This window comes from Pseudopodoces humilis, chromosome 18 (assembly GCF_049639895.1).
Source record: "Pseudopodoces humilis isolate 2021_Gansu_Grassland_sample_001 chromosome 18, ASM4963989v1, whole genome shotgun sequence".
Lineage (NCBI taxonomy): Eukaryota > Metazoa > Chordata > Aves > Passeriformes > Paridae > Pseudopodoces > Pseudopodoces humilis.
In genome coordinates this window covers 10,285,803-10,304,478 of record NC_142217.1, presented here as the reverse complement: position 1 = coordinate 10,304,478, position 18,676 = coordinate 10,285,803, and the positions used below count along the sequence as shown (strand labels likewise).

Below are 18,676 nucleotides of genomic sequence, written 5' to 3'. Positions count from 1 at the left end.
ACACTTGCAAAAGTTACATTTAAAAGAATTAACTCCTGAGGTATGATTCATGCAGACCTAAGGATCTAGGCCTCCAAAACTGCATTTGTTTAATAATGTTATGTAAAATTAAGTTGTGCTTCAGAAGAGCTAAGAAAAGCAGGGTTGACCCAAAGATATTACAGCCATCACATTTTTTTTGCAGCTGTGTGCATTTAGAAAAGGTTAACAATGTCATGCTAAGCACGTGCTTACTGAACAACTGGCTACAGCTTTGCTCTAAACACAGAATCAGTGGTGAAACAGAATGGACAGTAACTCACCTGTGGATTCTTCAGCTTTGTTATAACCTTCCAGGCTTCATTTAATATTTGAAGGCGATCATTTTCAGGAGGATCAGCCAATGCCAAGTTTAATCCCAGGGAGCGAAAGAGGAGATGCTGAAAGTTAATGAGAATTTTTTAATTAAAAGCAGACAATGCACGTCCCTCCAAGACTGGTCTGGCAGGTACAGTGTGCAGAAAGATTTTCAGATCAAAACACTTGAAAAACTTTATTCAAGTGACACACAAGTTATGTTGGCAGCTAAGAGCATAAAGACCTCTGTCAAAGAAAAGGAATTGTTACAAATTAGATACAAAATGTTACCTTTGGGAATCCAGACTCATCACACTCCTTAATCATGCCAATGAAGTCCATTGATCTCGCAGCAATAAACTCTGCTCTGAATGCCGACATTACTGAATTCAACAGCAAAGCACTGCAATGAACACAACATAAATCAATAAAGCTCAACAGCAACCCAGATTTAGTAATACCTGCATTTACATTAATCTGAACTTCTTAGGCTAACAACTGTCCAGCATCTATTGTAAATTTTAAAAGAAGAAAGATAATAAGGAAAAAAGACTCTCACACAAATCAAGCCTGCTTTGATGAGGATTAATAATGCATAAGCAAAACAAGAAAACATTAAGCCACCAGATAAGAAAAGGTAACCCAGCCTGTAAAATACTTATTCCACGCAGGTGTTTCTGAAGCCATCATTTTAGCAGGAATTTTCTAGAAATATCAAGCAAACCAGTAGTAGCTTACATTTAGAAACTTACTCTCTGTTTAACTACAGTTCAGAAGAATACTTAGAGACAGCAAATCTCTATTTAAATTTTTACTAATTAATTATATATGCATTATAAAAGCCACATTGATAGGATTAAAATAAATCCGAAGTCACAGTCATGTGATAACTGACAATGACATATTTAGACATTTCTGATTAAACATTCAGACAGGTATTGGTGTTACCATCAAGCCAAAGCCACAATGGAAGAGTGAACTCCCTGCATCATCCTGTAACATCCAGTTTACTCAGCCATGAGTTAGCTCAAGAAGCTGCCTCATAAAACATTGTGCCCTTCACCAGTCTCAAACAGACAGTTTGAATACAAGGCAGTTTACCTTGAGGGAAATTCTGTGGAGTGCTTAAAATAACCCAGCAGTTTCTGTGTTTCTGCCTAAGCCTTAGTGGTCTCATCACAATTTGACTGGAATTTGCATTTTATCATTAGACAAGCACTTCCAGTTCACCAGGTCTGTGCTTTGCAATACAGAGAGCAGGCTGTCACTTTTCACTTAGATGGCTGCAAAGTAGCTCATGGAACATATTGAGATTATTTAAAGATTTATATCCTGATGCCTCTTGCTTTGTAATATTTTGACAGTCATGAGAAGATACAAAAACACAGAACTCCACTTTGGAAGACTACTGTTTTAAACTGGATTACTCAACTTCCCAATAAAAAAGACAGGTCCCAAATACATTTCTTTAAAATAAAGTCATTATACTCAACATTTTATCCTTTCTTCAAAGAGAAAACAGGAACAAAGAGGAGGAACCTAGCCCATCTTCACTGTGAAAAATGCTGAAAGTTGATTTGAAAGTAAGTTCCACAAAACAAATCAATACCTGTCCAAAACAATTTGTACATCAGAGAATGTGAATTATTTTTATCTGTTCTACACACTCTGATACAATACCACTTTCACAGCACATTTTTTAAATCATGCTTTCCCCATGCTCCTTAGCTCAGTCACAGAATGCTGGCATTCCTCAGCAAAGTGATTAACATATTTTAGTTCTTCAGCTGCTGCAGAATTGTACTGTACAAAGCACATCAGAAAAAAAAATAGATAGCTAAAAAACTTTTACTGAACTCAGCCAAGCTACCCAATAAAAATGAACAGAGAGGAGCCCATCAACAAGGCAGACTGCATTCACAAATCTCAGTAAGTACATCCAACTTTCAGACCAGACCATCTTCCTGAACCCAAGTACCCTGCACAAAGACTTCTAGGAGATGTTTGAGATACTAATTTTAATATTGAAAAAGCAATTCCCTAAGTATTACCACGTTCCAAAGGTTGCCAGCAGGTTTACAACTTCACTTGCTGAATGCATGTATGGCCTGCCAGTAGCCAGCGGAGGATAGAGGAAAGAAGGGGAGGAAAAGCCAGAATAGTGAAGCAAAACCAGGAATTAGAGACGTGGCTAACCGAGAACACATTAGATTCCTAGACTTTGGCTTATGAGCCAGAATGCAGCAACCAAGTTAAACTAATTAACTTTGGCTTGACAAGTAATCTACCATATTTTAGAATTCATCTCTGGAAAACAGATGTTCATAATCATGATTTAGTAAGCTACTGGGAGAATGAAAGCTGCACTATGCATCCAAACTGTTTCCAAAAAAGAGAGAGAGAACATTATTCCAGGGACTCAGGGGTACTCATTACAGACTCCTGTCTTCTACACTCTGCAACACTTACTTGTTCCCCAGCTTTTTGCATCTTTCCATCATCTCAGTAAGCAGAACCTGGAAAAATTACTTATTAAAATTAGTGAATAGAAATTCTGCAAATATATTTAGCTTAATTACTGTACTGAAATCTATTAAAAGGTGTTTTAATTATCTCTTCAATACATTCCAATAGTCCTCTCTTATGTTATATTTACAGCAAAACAATGGTGTAGCACAACATAAAACACATCTTCTGGAACAGGTACAGTGGCATTTCAACCAAAACCACCATTTTATGGAAGTCAAATCTGCAATCCTTCATCCATGCCATTGCTACAGGTAATCACTATTTGCCAGCCAGGTCAGTTATCTCTGGCAGGAGAGATAAAAACTCCGCCAAACTGGCAGAGGTTGAAACAGCCTGTTAAGTATGTTAAGCTACTGTTTTAGTCAAATCATTTGTATATCTGTATGACAGAAGAAACTGATGAATTCAGGAAATAAAGATTAAACTAGCTAAAGACAGCAAGAAACAAACAGAAATACTGCCTATGAACTTGAAGTGGTCACACCTGAGCTTTGTGGAAGCAAACATTGTTCCCATACAGAAAAGAGCATCAGACAGTCCTATGTAGGCTTTTTTCACTCGTCTTCACACTCATGTAAGAACTGCCTGAGGGGTGGTTTTTTCAGTAGGCAAAATTAACTCTCCACCACAACACTTCCTTTAGTATTGAACACTACCACGTTCACTTACATCTGGAGCATGGTATGCAATACACTGCAAAATCCAGTCTATAGCAGGAGAATATAGGGTCAAATACAAAGGGATCTCCACACATTGCACCACCAGCTGGTTCTGAACTGTATCCCCGTGTATCTGTTGAAATAAGAGACAAAACATGTTGCTGTGAAAAGGTATTTAATGGGAGATATGCCAAACAGGTCAAAGTTTGTATATGAATGGAAATAACAACAGATAGTAGCAGAAAAGTACAGATATTCTGAAGCATTCCTTGCAAGCTGGCAGAAAAATATATCAAGCTCCTAACATATATTATTCAAGTCTGAAAACATGCTGAATAGAGCAGTTTCAGCTTATCAGAATGTATGTAAAATTTCCCATACTATATCTGGATGCAGAAACACCCCTACATTTGAGAACTTCTAAGATTCTTTTGAAGTATGTGACAGTTTGATTAAGGAGTGTATTTATCTGATTTTGCAAATAAAACTTATTTGCTTACTTGTTTAAATGTTAGGAGAAAGTCAAAAAAATTTTTGTTCAGGCTTTCTTTGAGTTGTGGTGCCACTTCCATCCCAACCTGTATTAAAAGAAAAATATTTTATAGGCCTCTATCAATTCTCCTTCACAGTGAGATAAAAATGCCTTTCTTGAAGGAATACACCCAAGTCACACACATCAAATCAACAAACAGCACTGAATCACATGCTTTTGACTGATTATTTCCTTGCTTACTATTATAGTCATGCCCACTAGAAACTACCCTGAGGCAGTTACAGCTGTTTTTAAACAGATCCTAACATCAGCTCAAATATCTGTAAGCACTGAGGAAATCAGCATCTACTCCAGTGCACTGCAACAACCTACAGCAGCACATGAAATTATTCTTACTTATTACAAACACTTAAATAGAGATTCCCCATTCATAAAACAGAAGAGAAGTAATTTTTTGTTTGTCTACTGAAAGAAAGAGACAAGCTGCTGACTACTTGAGACAAAAGCAGTAGTTCCTTGAAGCAGTGGCAGCACTGGCTGCAATAAATCTTTGATACAGATCAGAGGAGGTAAATGACAGCCTACCCTGCAAAGGTATGCTCTGGCATAGACTGCAACCAGTGGATCTCCAATTCCTCTGATCATAGATGTTAACCGTGGGAGACATTCCGAAATGCCCCTGTTTTTATCAGAAATGAAAATGAGCTTCAACAGTCAATAACAGAATTGTATCACCTACAGATAACTTTAGTAGCTGCCTTGTAGGCTAAGAATTGAGCATGAGTTATAGAAATATCTATCAAAGATAAAGGATACTAGCACAAAAATTTATTTCATAAGTAAAATTCTCTTTGTACAGTAGTACATATCCTATATTCAAACTGCAGTATTTGCTATTCAGAGCAAGACAAAACTAAAGAACTCCTCCTCTAGCTCGGAGAACAGCAGAGCTATGGAAAAGCTGTAACTCAATGTAAGGACACCAGATGCTTAAAGCAGAATTGGCAGAACTCCTTCCATGTCTCATTTTCCCACAGGTCCTTTTTGACAGAGCTGTACTAGTGCCTGGATATGAGGCCCACTAATTCCAGTAAAAGAACTGCATTTTAGGGATAATAAAGTTGTCACTATAGTAGCAATTTGGCATCCAATACTCATTTCAAAATATAACTGAAGAAGGACAATTATAAGGGAAGGAACATTTTCTGCTCAGCAGCTGGCACTGTTTGGCAACACATTAAACTTATACCAAAGTTTTCAATAGATAGAGGTTCATTGTTCCTAAATGATTTCTCTTACTCTGTCTCTCCCACTATGACATCAATATTTTCCTTTCACTTTTCTATCCTGTCTTTTTCCACTCCTCATGTCAAAAATCTTCCTTTCCCTCCACCATCAGAAGCCACTAGTTTTCAATTTGCACAATTTTGGATTTGTGATACCTGATATCACAACATTTGTACATACATTTGAAAACTGAGAGCACCATTGTATTTCAAAGTATATCACAGTTCACCTTTAATTTTTTTCATGGTATTCTCATTAAAAATTCCTAAACTTTTCTGTACTGCTTCTCAGTTCTGCTAAGATCCTACCCACTACTAATCACAGAACTCTCATGCTTAATTCATTGAATTAGTTCCAAAGTCTGCCCATTCACTTCCTTCCCATATTTAACATCATTCTTACGTTTTGGATAGGAATTTATTGCACTTCAGTATTGCTGCTTCCACATAACTAAATTGAAGCCAAGTTAAGGAAAAAAACTAAGATTCACACCAATGAAAAACCTGAAGCAAACATACACCAAATGAATATTGACCAAACTATTTTAAGGCCTTCTCTAATTAATGTCACTACACTTTGCTGATTTTTACAATTTATCTACATAATTTTATTTCAAAATTTTTCATGCATCATCTCTATTTTGTCACTGCCAAACTGCTCAGAGCCAATAATTAAGCATTCGGTTTACTATGAAACATGACTCAAAAGTACTTTCAAAACATACAGCCTGAAACAAACAAAACAAAGCCAGTATAAACATCAGGTCCTGTGGGTTTTATTGAAACAAACATGTTCACTTCTGCAAAAACCTACAAAAAAACTGCAGACACACTCTGAGGGTCTCATTTGACAAGGATACAATCTGGGAATGAGTTCTCTGATTGAAGCAATCTTGAAAAACCAGTTTAAGCAAGTTTCTTTAGCCGTATCATTAACACTCTCTGGAGAAAAATTATCTGGGAAAACAACTCAGAAATAGTTACATTCTTTCTGTAAACAAGTTACTATTCATGTTAGGTTTAAAACTGTACTCTCTTTCCATTCATCAAGAAATGAAGTGCACAATAATAAGCTTGGCAATACATCTGCTTCTCAGCTCTCTTGAGCAGCAGTCAGAGCTGAGTACATAACAAGAAAAGGTAACAATCTTGTAGTAAATATCATTTCAGAACCTGAATTCAAGCACTTGGGGCTTATCTCAGAGCAGCTACTGAGAATTCAACCTCTGCCTCTGCTCTTCCAAAATCAGAAATTGTAAAAAAAAAGAAAATACAGAGAATCTGTAACAAACACACGTACATAAATCTATAATGACTAGAGAACATGCAAAAGAGATTTAAGCACTAAAATTGTTTATTTTAAAAGGCTAATATAAATTTTAAATAATGCTATTGCAAGAAGTAGGAAATAATGAATATGGACAAAAACCTTGTTTCTGCACACTGAACATAACCCCTCACAAACTCCTTGTGAAACCATTTAGAACACCAGTGCTCTCCCAATTCTGCCTCCACAAGATAAGAAGCTCCACAAGAAAGTTTCTGACTTCCAACATAAGAGAAGCCACATGTTAGAACTCCCTGCACTCAGTATCTTTCTCATCTAGGACCTCAGGAGTTCTCATTGAACTTTGTTTTCATTTGGTCCCCAAGGGACAAGCTCAGAGGTTGGGCCTGAAATCCCCAAAGGTTCACATGCACAGTCAGCACAGCACAGATTTTCCTTCTCTCTCCTGCTTTTAGAGCTGCTTGGGAAGTTCCCACCAGCAATGCCTCTGGCAGCTGCAGCAGGAGCTCAGCTCTCCAAAACAGAGGCAACTGTGCCCAGAAATTGTGACGTGCTATGGGAACTGCCTGCCTTCATTAATGTTTGTAAGAGCAGTTTGACAGATCTGCAACAACCAAGTTTATCTTAACTGTTCTCTCTAGGTTCATTTCAAATTTCAGTATTTGTCAGTTTCTAGTTTACAGCTCCAATCCTATGGATTTAACTGCAAACTAATGGTACTGTTCCACTGCCAACTACAGAATGTTTCATCTTGAAAGGATGTGCACTTAATGCACTCCAAACTGCCAGGAAATGCCTATGTTTTCCATGGAATGTTTCAATTTCTTGCTAAAGAGGTTCTTTCACCTGCAATGTCAAATTAGATTTTTACATTGTGTTGGAACTTAAACTGAAAAAAGAAAAAGGGCCCAGATGATAAAGATTATGCTAGAAACAGCCTGCTGCTACTTCCAAAATTCTCCTTTTATTACAGCAAAACTATCAAGTTTTCAGTGTAGCAACAAAAACATCTATTTACCAAAAACTGAGACTCTTAGCTTTGTTACATTTCTGTCATTAACCTTAAGCTACTAAACTATAGTACTCCCAGAAGAGAGCATATACTATGACAAAGAAGGAAAAAAAAAAAGTCTTCCTTCATCTAATTTGGCCATTCCTGTTTAATTCTCCCTCCTCCTAATAAAATCTGTATTAGAGAATTTACATGATTCTTTGTGATTTCAAGCTCAGGAAGACCCAGTTTACATTTAGTAACAGCAGAGCCACATGCACACTTCATTATATCTTAGGTATATCCTTCACAATTAAAACGTAATTTTGCATGAACACTGTGGACAGCAGAAGCTGAAAGCAATGGATTTTACTCTGTTAAAAACTGTAAGCTACTAGATTCAAATCAGAACTGTTTCTACAGGAGATAGAGTAGCAATGGTCCTGTTTAACCTTCCTCAAGGTTGGGCATGTTTTTTTTCTGGAGCACAGTGGAAACAAACACAAAGTTACCTGGTAGAGAGACTCGGTTATCCACGCACATTGACAGAATTCTTTCATACACCAGTTTCCCTGGTTAAAAAATAAAAAAATAAAAACAAATTAACAAATGATAAAACACAAGATGTTGGTACAAAGGTTTCCAACATAGACTGAAATTAGATGGAAAAAGCTTCCTAGAACACTGACATTTTGCTGCCCTCTAGTGAGGCTGAAATGTGATTTAGCACTTCTCACACTATAAAAACATTCTCTGGCTCCCTTAAGTGCAGAGGTAACACACAGGTCAGATTCCTCCCAGGCCAGGAAAGGACAGCTGGTGTCCTGACTTTACTGAGTTTGGATATTATGTTATCTCCAGCAGCTTTCAGCAAGTAGGAAGGAGCACAAAGAGGAAGCACGGCCTGAAAAAACAATTTGATCTATGTTGTAGCATATCCTGCTGGCACCAAAATACCCTTCAACTTTGAATATCATTGTAAATCTTTTCCATAACATGGCAGAAAAATAATAGAGTCACATGAAGTGGATGACAATTTCACAAGTTTAAAAATATATTAAAAAAATCAGTAACTACATTCTGATCATTTTATAGTCCCTATTCAGCCAAAGAAAACTTTCTGACTTCTATTCTTCAAATACAAAAATAATGAAATATTGAGTCAAAAGGCTGCCAAAATCAAAATATTTTTATAATGACAATGTGTTTTAAATTTCAAAATTCAGAGATCATGATTTTTCCTAACATTTTGTTCTAGATGTTCACTAATACCTAAAGGACAGAACCACAATATTAAGTATTTTTATCTTAAGGACTTTGCTCTTAGGAGATTTTTCTACAATTATATACCATGTTTACTATTGGTGTCCAAATGTTTTTGTTGGAAATATTCCATGTTAAAACTAAATCCTTTTTGGATAACTCTGATGCTTTCTAACATTACAAAAAATAATCTTATTAACAATTGTGTAATAAGTCTGGCACAGTAGATACTCACCAAAAGTATCAAGGATATCTGTAATTAAAACAAATTTACTTGGATAAAACTGGATTACTGTTGTGTCTGAGAGAAGCTTAGAACACTAGAAGGAGAAAAAAACAAACAAACAAACATTTTTAGAAGCCAATACAAGTTTGTGTTTTTACTCCAGAAAAGCTGGAATGGATGAATATACACAGATGCAAAGGGCCAACATGAACTATGAAGCACAAGGACATTTAACATAGCAGACCATGGTGCCTGTTGTAATTTTCAGGCTTCATTTCCAAAGCTACACAGACCTGGTTTTCTTTTATACAGGGTAACCTACAATGCTGAGTATCAGGTGACCATGAAGATCTGTGCATTTGTTCAGGCGAGACTAATTCACTCCCTGACAAAGCATTAAAAGGCACTTCTTCTCTAAAATCACTTTTTTTAAGGATGGCGTTCAGTTTTTCACCATCTCTCTAAGCATCCATATCAAACACAAAATGTAATATAGATTAAATTAAGAAACAATTTTAAGAGTGTAGTTAATGAGCTTTCCAATGCATTTCTGCAGCTGACATAACTAGTTCAATCATTCTGGAAACAGACTGAGGGACAGCCAGCTCCAGGGAGGACTCTGTAATCAATCACCACCCACTGGGACACAACCTGATCATGGCATTTGGACTACAATGATGGCTGGTACACAGTCACATTTGAAAATCTATCACTCACTTAGTTCTACTCTCATTCAGGCCAAGAAGAAATATGTCCATTGATTGTATGAATTCAAAATACACACTGAGGAATAAAGATATTTCTAAGATATTTAATTAAGCTATACTTTGTTTTCCAAGATTAAACTGGAGTCAAAAAAGTTTGGCAGAAGGTTACTCACAAAAAACCAGCTTCTACCAAAAGAAAACAGGGGAATGACTGACTGGGGAGAGAAACCCACCTCTTCCTTGCTTAAGCCAAATGTGGCCTCTGGCCTGGCATTTTCTCTGGTCTCCAAGACTGACACTATTTTCTATGAGCTCCATCCTTTCTCTCTCCATCACCATTACCACTTTTCTTAGAACTCACACACATAATCAACTTACTTCAGCTTACTCTAAGTAGCTTAGCATACTCCAACTTAGCAACTCCAACTTGACAAGTAAAGTATCTTGAAAAAAGGCACTTGAGGAATTGCTTAGGTTGGAAAAGACCTTGAAGACTGTTGAGTCCAACCTTTAATCCATCACTGCCAAGATCACCAATAAAAAATATCCCCAAGTGCCACATCTACACATCTTTTAAATACCTCCAAGGATAGTGATGTCACCACTGCCCTGAGCACTCTGGTCAAGTGATTTCACCCTTCAGGTGAAAAAATTTTCCTAACCAGAAGTCAAACTCACTCCTCCTACTGCATACTAACCAGTCTGTAATAATAATGACAGACTATGCATATAACCACAGCCTGATGCCAAGAGAACTGCTCAGCGCATTCAGGGGATACAGCACTCTGCAGGAAGAAGCACAAGTAAAGTTCAATGAGGATTCTACCCTATCCTGCTTAATAACTATAGAATTATTATCCTTCATTAAACTTTTCAATTCATTTATTACACAAGTACCTATTTCATTCTTAGCCAGTCTTTCAATTAGTGATGAGCATCTGCAGCATTAAGTGCTAGGTGAACAACACTTCAGCAGAGATAAAACACATTCAACTTTGGCACCACTTTCCTGAAAGGAAGCACTGGATCACCTGTTAGAAACTACATTATTTCAAAATTGTTTGTGAACCAGTTGCAAAAGAACATATGAAAGTATCAATGCATAGATTATCACTTCATTATCACACACATATATATTTTTACACACAAAACACTCTAAGTACAGTACATCCCTGCTGCTTTTCTTCTCATCCAAAGACAATATTCACACTTCACAATCCTATATATGGATTTTTTAAAAAAGAACAATAGTGCTGATTTCATAGTATTACAATAGTACATTAGTCACCATAGGTCACATATAATTGTTTGATCTCACTTCATTAATGTTACATTTCCTTTTTTGTCTTTACCACAATTTAAGATGAAATTATTTCAAGCAGTTTTCACAAGAGTATCCATAATGACCAAAAAAATCCTGACTTTATATAACCCCCCTGGATGACTATGAGCATTACATCAGTTTTACAGCTTTTAAGGATGTCATTATCTCATCCGTCCTCTGCTGCACTCTGCCTCTGGCCTTTTTTAAAGGCCAAACCAAACAAAAGAGCATTTAACTGTCCTATTTCCCCATGCCCTCCTCAAAGCACATCACCCCAAATGACCCGAAGGAAGACTATGCACAAGTTCTCAAACAAACAAACAAACAAAAACAAACCCCATACACACAATTTTAAAAATCTGGAGCTGTTTTTGGTAGCTTGCTAAGGTCCTAAATCCCTTTATTTAATTGCCCTTCTAAGTCTGGATGGGTAAAATTCTGGTGTTCAAAAAGCTATTCTGGTATTATTTGTGGGGAGCAAGGGGCTGAAGGAGAGGACAGAAAAGTAAATTAATGTCCTACAAAGAGCTGATATTGCTACATGCTATTTGTTCTAACTATCCTTAAGCAGGTAAAATTTCCACATCTGTCATCTGGTGACTCAGTGAGAATTCCATCCCACTTAACCTAGTCAAAACCAATACATAACAACAAAGCTGAAAATCCAACTATTGTCAGAAGTCATAAAACTCTAGAAGCAATGTGCTTCAGAGAAGAACAAAAGAAAGTAACAGAAAAAAAAGTAGAAACCCTTCTTTTCCCAAGAAGGAAACTGGACAAGTTATATCACCTATCTCACTGGTTCTGCATAGAACAAAGATATAAAACTGACCTGGATTACTATTTTGAGAGCTTTTACTTTTTGATCTGAGGACCATGCATCCTTTAAAGACTGGTTCAGTTCTTCAATTCGGTTCATGTAATCCTGCTGAGTCAAATTCAACAGCTCTTTCTGCGACCCCTGGCAAGAAAACACAAACCCATTTAATAAGAGCAGGAGGGAAGGAAGGAAGGAGAGTGTTGTTATAGACTCAAATCACCATGTTGTGGGGGAGAATCCTACAAAATTTATTACAACTTCCCTTCAGATCTTAGGAAAGTAGCTTATGAAACATCTCACTTTTGCACAATAAAATACTGCAGCTTGAGAAATAACTTCAGTACTCAGTATTTCTATCAAGCTCATAACTGTAACTTAAATTAAACTCAGGTAAACATATGCAGCATCTGCAACAGGGGTAACCAGAATTATCAGATGTTAAGACTACAGGTCTCCACCAAGTTTTACAGCAGTAAGAAGGGAAATCAATACCAGTAGATCAGGTGAATTTTGAAAACACAATTTCTAGTGATATAAAAATATGATTCTGCCTGAATCCTGTAACAATAAGGATTAAAATTACTAGAGGATTCCAACAGAAAGTACATCTTTATCTAAATAGTGCACTTGCAGAATCAGGACCTTTTTTAAAGGCTTCACAAAAGATTTTTATTTCACAATTCTTTTCACTGTTATAATGATGCTGTAATTTCATCAGAAAACTTTCTCACCTCTTCCAGATCATCCAGTTCTTCCAACCTTGTCCTCACTTTTTCAGAAACTGCTGAACCAGTAGTTGTGGATTTTCCTGAAAAGAATTACAGATGTAATTTTCTTTAACATTTAAACACTTAGACTTCTAAAGAGAAACAAACCTGAAGGAGCCTGACATGGACCAGCTTCTGTGACAGAAGACAAGTGGTTCAATTAATTTAATGACTATTCCTGAAGACACATATCTAAACATACCTACAGTTCATTCACTTTGAACAAGGGCAGTAACAAGTAATGAAAATTGGATATAAATGGATTTTCCCACAAGTCTTACCAGTAAGAAAATAATCACCAGATAGAACCATGGGATAATTAAGGATAGAAAAGCTCTTTGGAGGTCTGTGCCCAACTCTCCTCCTAAAAGCCCATCCAATTCTTAAGTTGTAACAGTTGCACAGGTTTATATCCAGTCAATTTAAAGGTATCTAAGGATATAGATGTCACACTCTGTCTGAACATCCATTTTTAGTGTTTGACCACTCTCATTGTAAAGAAGTATTTTATATTTTTGCAGATGCTGAAATGCTGCATGTTTATTCATATATAAAAATCCTGATTTACTATGCTATGATTACTGCCCAGATTCTCTTTGCTAGAAAACGTGATAAAATATTTAATATTTGGTTCTTTTTTTAACACCCACCATACAGTTGAAATCACTTCACTTTCATGTAAAAAGAATAACTGAACAAGTTCCCAAAGGACTTGTTTGCTTTCCTTCCAGCTACCAGAAGAGTTGATAAACATGATCTTCAAAACATCATTTCTCAGTTTAAATGGAAGAAAGTTTTAAGCTACAGTGGAAGGCAGTGCAGTGAAATAATCACAAATTCGTAAGTCCACAGGAATAAAAGACAAGGTGGATGGGTGCCTTATTTTCAATAATTATTTTAAATAAATATCCGGACATCTTACCCACAAAAAAGCAAGGACCATGATGTCAGAATGGGGAGGCAGGAAAACACATTTCAACTATTCTTAACCACAAACCTGTCACTGCACTCTGCCTCAAGCAAACCCTATTACTGGTAAAGAAAGTGCTCACCTTTTTCAGATCCCATGTACAGATTCTGTGAGGAAGCAGAAAAAGCAGACTTAGAAAACATGTACTCACTAGCATTCCAGGAATGCATAGGGTAATTACACTGATATTTAACTCTTTAATCATTTAGAAGAAGACACAAGATCAGAAGTTATTTGCATTGTTAAAAAAAGACAAAGTGATGGCTTCTAAATATCAAGAGACTTGGACTCAGCTCTAAAACAATCTTTACAAGCGAGAGTTTGTGATTCAGTTTTCTACAACAATAAAACTGAAATTTAGAAGACCAGTATTTACCCATGAAAGAATTATAAAATAGCAACATCCAAAATCCATTAAAGGTCTAGTACAAATTAAAAAACTGTGGCAGCCACCACTTACAATAGAAAGCTTCTCTGTTGTTGTGTATCTAGCAAGGATTTCACCACGTTTGCTTGACCATGGTTCAAAGTCACTTCCTACTGCTGAGCTCTCATCTTTTTCCCGTTTCCTTCGTGCACCATCCTGTAACAGTGCAAAAGTTAAATACAGATCTGGAAAAAGAAGAAAAGGCTGATAAAGGCCAACTTAATGTTTCAAGTGCTAGCTGATCCTTTCAAAAGTTACAATAGTTTTTAAAAATCCTTATTTAAATAAATACGTCAACATAAACCAGATAAAAGCAGGTAAACAAAAAAGAATATGCTATTAATATGGTATATTTACTATATTAACCTCTTCACTAGTGAGACAATACATTTTATCCAGGGTTGGCTTTATGATTTTGGTTTGGTTTTGGTTTTATTTTACTTAGTTAACTGCCCCCAGAGTTACCGTGGGAGGAACAGTAGTCACAGGATCTGCAGCTGCTGCAAACAATGACAAGGGATCAGTGCCATCCAACACACTGCTCAGTGGGTCCATCATAGAACTCGAGGAAGAGGAGGATGTGGAAGAAGTACTTCCCTTCCGGTTCATCTTCTTCGTCTTGGATTCAGTAACCTAAAGAAAAAGTTCAGAACTATTTTACAAAAAGGCTTTTTCTTCCCTCACTTTTCTTTAATAAATCATCAAATATATGCTACGTAAATTGTGCTGTTGCAATGAAAGCAAGAAGACATCAAACAAATTCTTTGGAATAAGCACCAGCATTTACATTAAGGTCCCCCCTTTTCCAAGAATCTGGAGGCATTCACTCTTCTGTAGCATTTCCACTGCTTTTTTTTTTCCCTTCCAATTCTAGGTCTACAAAATTGTAAGAACAACCACTCTGAATATCTTTCTAGTACCCCTCCTCTATTTTATTAGGTTTGTCCCTGTCTTCCAAACTCTTTCTTGCTATTTAATTTCCTCTGCCAGTTTCAGCTTTACTTTTCTCGTATGAACACTCAAGCCTAGAACATCAAATCCATACCTCAGACCACCATCTTCTCTCCCTGCTGACCTTCCTGAGCAGAAGCTGCTGCCCATTTATCATTCATTAGTGGGCAACTCATCTCTTTGAAGCAGGATTTTTTCTGTACCTCTTTAAAAGCCTCTTACTCATCAAAGAAATTATAAATGTTTTAAAGCACACAGCTGAGTGGAAGCTAACCCAAAACCAAACCTTACATCAAGCAATTATGCAGGTCATTTGTAATGCAACAATTTGATTTTAAATTTATCCATTATTCAGCATTTAATACAACCAAGAAAACCTACTACCTGGAGGTGCTGTGTTTGTCAGGAGACTTTTTCTGACACCAAACAGCACCAGCAAACTTCTGTAAAGGGCAAACAGAATAAACTTTGTTGCCCCTACAACAGGTCACTAGCACAGAAAGCAACTTCACAAGTACCACCACCAGTCTCAAAGCCTTTTAATTTTAAAGGAACAGACATAAAAAAAGGTAAAAGGAGGAACACAATCAGTCTGAATTCAGATTCTTTTTCCTAAAGCACAAAAAAACTCACTGTAATGGGTTTCAATGGATGGTAATCGCCAAAGTCCAAGGGTACAGATTCCAGTTTGCATACTTCAGATTCTGACACATAGTTCCTTGATCTTGCATGCCTTAAAGAGTGAAGGGAAAGTGTATATGCATATAAATTACCACATACTAAGAGAGAAGCATAGCCTACATACACACAGATGCTTATTTACAAAAAAAAACATTGAAAAATAAGCAAACATAAAGATCCAAATTTCCCTCTACTGAGATAACATAAAACTAAAACTGGAGAATTTTTACTTTCAGCCATTTAGTTGTACTTTTTTTCAGTCTTCGAAACATGCAGAGCTGCTGTTCTTTTGTTTTTGTTCAAGATCCTGAGAATGTTTATAGCACACACTACTGCCTCAGCTGAATGAGTAAAATCAGACTCCTAATGAAATCAAACAGCACTTCCCCTTTATAACACACATCTTTCCCACAAGAATTAATCCAAACTTTCAAATAATTCCATTCCTACTCAAAGCCATAACTCATTTGGAAGATTTTCAGCAGTGCTAAGCAGCCATCTCTTCTGCAGATACCCAAAAAAATCCAAGTTTCCTTAATAAAGAATTACAGATTAGATTATTTATGGTTGTGCCACTCCAAGGAGAAACTTTTGACATCTAGTGAGATAGAGCAGAGCAAAAGAAAGAGTCCAGTGAAATCTGCATGCTTATTTGTTTTCTTGATCTTTTGCTATTGTCCTATTGTTCAATGACTCTTATTGCTCATTTGCATCATGGGTTAATCAGAATCTGGGTGAAAAATCTTCCAAATTCTTTCTGGCTACACAATTATAACATTTCTTTAACTGTTGACAGCTCTCGCAGCATCTCCAGGCCAAAATCAACTGCATTCAAATTAGTGTAAGGACACTGGGCAAGTGCACATGGTAATAATACACACGTGGGAGTGAACAAGAGCTGTAAACTCTGCAAAGAAGTCTTTAAAAAGTACATTTTTACAATGTGGCTATTCAAGTGATAAGACAGCTTGTAACAGAGCTAATACAGAAGATGAGATCAAGATTGCTCCGGCATTACGTTCTGCTTACTCTGCAGGGAAAGGAGATTAAGCACTCCTTTCTTGGCCACAGCAGTGCAGCCAACTTTTGAGAGGAAATAAAAATAAGACTCTGGCCAAGCTGGGATTTCAACTCTGTGCATCCTGCATGATTACATCCTTGCTTCAGGCGCTCTTTTAACAGTGGGTTTCAATCTTTTCCACACATGAGCACCACTGCAATTGCCACCACTCGGCACCCTTAACACCTGCCAGCCTACCAACCTTTTTCTCTCCTTCTGATAAAACGTCTTTTTTCCTGGGACTGCTTTCAGGCACACAGCACTCTCCCAGAGACAGTGCTTATCCTAAAGGAAGCATTTCAAAAAGCTCACAGCAAAGGAGCCAGGCATATAAAACGGAACAACACTACATATATATTGGTATTGGTAATACAATGAGGCATATCCCATAGTGACTGTACCTATCATTATCTGAGTATTAACCATAAAAACAATTTCTCCAGAAATTTATGCATAGCTATTATAAAAATGCATTGTAGCCCTACACTTTATTTTATATACTTTTTACTACTTTACCAAATTAGTTTAAATTTTTAAATTTGCTTAATTTGAACATTATGTTAACACAACTCTTCAGCATCAACAGGTGCTATTTTTTTCCTCATATGTAGACTGATGACTATGCAGACAATAAATCCACAGAACAGCTTTTTAGCATTAATACTGCTTAAAAATAGCCAGTGTTCTGCTAAACCCCATAGCATGAAAATATCTTCTTCATTAGAAACAGCATGATGGAAAACATCTTACTCTGAGTAAAGGTCTGGTTATTTCCCCATGGCCACTTCTACATCAGTTACTAGACCTATATATTAGGCTGTTAGCTCATTGCTGTACTACGTAAAAATCAGTTTTTCAGCGTCTCTGCTGCTCTGCTTTATTTTGCTACTGCTTTTGTCTGTTAGAGAACGAGTGCTTCTTTTATCCTTCCTTTACCAAATACTAGACTGAGCAATTCCATGTCCTACGCAGTGTAGCCTCCTGAGATGTACACATTTTCCTGTAAAAGCAAGTTGCTAGAAGCTGACTCTACCTCTGCCTGTAGCCCCTGTCTACTTCTAAAGAGCCTGTGAAAGACAACTAACAGAGATTAAACTATGCTAATATCGGTAAATACACAGCACGAGACTTCATCTCCACCGGCGAGCTGCGAGCGGGCGGGACAGCGGGCCCGCAGTGACCCCGCCGGGGGTGGCGGGCGGAGCGCTCCAGCCCTTCGCTCCGAGCAGACACCGAGCAGACACCGAGCAGACACCGAGCAGGACACCGAGCAGACACCGAGCAGGACACCGAGCAGGACACCGAGCAGGACACCGAGCGAGCAGACCTCCATGACAACACACCGGGGAGAGCCGGCGGCGCTCGGGGAGCTCCTGCTTATCTCAGCGGCGATAGCGGGAGGCCGTCGCGTCCCACCCGGCTCACAGCTGCAGCTCCGTCCCGCAGCAAAGCTGTGCCGGCCCGGCACCCGCGCAGCTCAGTGTAAAGCCGGGGTGTTATGTCATCGGTACCCTCGGGTTTCTCAGCCAGTACGCCGGGCAGCGGTCCCACGGCACCCAGCGCCCCCGCTGCCCCCGCCATTCACAGGCGTCCCCCAGTCCCCTGAACTGTCCGAACTGCCCCGAGCCCCGCGGGCGGAGAGGCCCCGCACTCTCCCCTCTGGCACATCGGTGGCCACCCCCGCCTCAGCCCCCCAGAGCCCGCCTCAGCCCCCCAGAGCCCGCCGCCGCCTCACCAGGGGAACGCCGCCATCTTGCGCCCCGTCACATGACAGCGCGCGCCGGCCGCCCCTTCCGCCGGCAGCTCCCGGCCCGCCCTCAGCGCGGACAACGCAAAGCTCCGCCAACAGCACAGAAAGGCGCTTCTTGTTAAAGATTTAGAGTTTATTGTGCAGAATG

The 18,676-nt window shown here is 38.1% G+C and overlaps 1 protein-coding gene across 1 annotated transcript in view; it reads right to left on the bottom strand.

The window, feature by feature from the left end:
- The window catches only part of VPS35L (VPS35 endosomal protein sorting factor like), a 46,175-nt gene extending 27,640 nt beyond the window's left edge, over nucleotides 1-18,535 (bottom strand). The window contains exons 1-17 of the mRNA XM_005522927.3: nucleotides 18,514-18,535; nucleotides 15,671-15,770; nucleotides 14,552-14,719; nucleotides 14,120-14,242; nucleotides 13,742-13,766; nucleotides 12,654-12,730; nucleotides 11,935-12,063; nucleotides 9,081-9,165; nucleotides 8,095-8,154; nucleotides 6,164-6,260; nucleotides 5,707-5,754; nucleotides 4,603-4,696; nucleotides 4,025-4,102; nucleotides 3,535-3,657; nucleotides 2,806-2,852; nucleotides 628-739; nucleotides 303-419 (exon numbers count right to left, since the gene is read on the bottom strand). Coding sequence (XP_005522984.1) covers nucleotides 303-419; nucleotides 628-739; nucleotides 2,806-2,852; nucleotides 3,535-3,657; nucleotides 4,025-4,102; nucleotides 4,603-4,696; nucleotides 5,707-5,754; nucleotides 6,164-6,260; nucleotides 8,095-8,154; nucleotides 9,081-9,165; nucleotides 11,935-12,063; nucleotides 12,654-12,730; nucleotides 13,742-13,766; nucleotides 14,120-14,242; nucleotides 14,552-14,719; nucleotides 15,671-15,770; nucleotides 18,514-18,530 — 1,500 coding nt within the window. The 5' untranslated portion in view covers nucleotides 18,531-18,535. The remainder of the gene's footprint in view (nucleotides 1-302; nucleotides 420-627; nucleotides 740-2,805; nucleotides 2,853-3,534; nucleotides 3,658-4,024; nucleotides 4,103-4,602; nucleotides 4,697-5,706; nucleotides 5,755-6,163; nucleotides 6,261-8,094; nucleotides 8,155-9,080; nucleotides 9,166-11,934; nucleotides 12,064-12,653; nucleotides 12,731-13,741; nucleotides 13,767-14,119; nucleotides 14,243-14,551; nucleotides 14,720-15,670; nucleotides 15,771-18,513) is intronic.
- Between the last annotated feature and the right edge of the window lie 141 nt (nucleotides 18,536-18,676).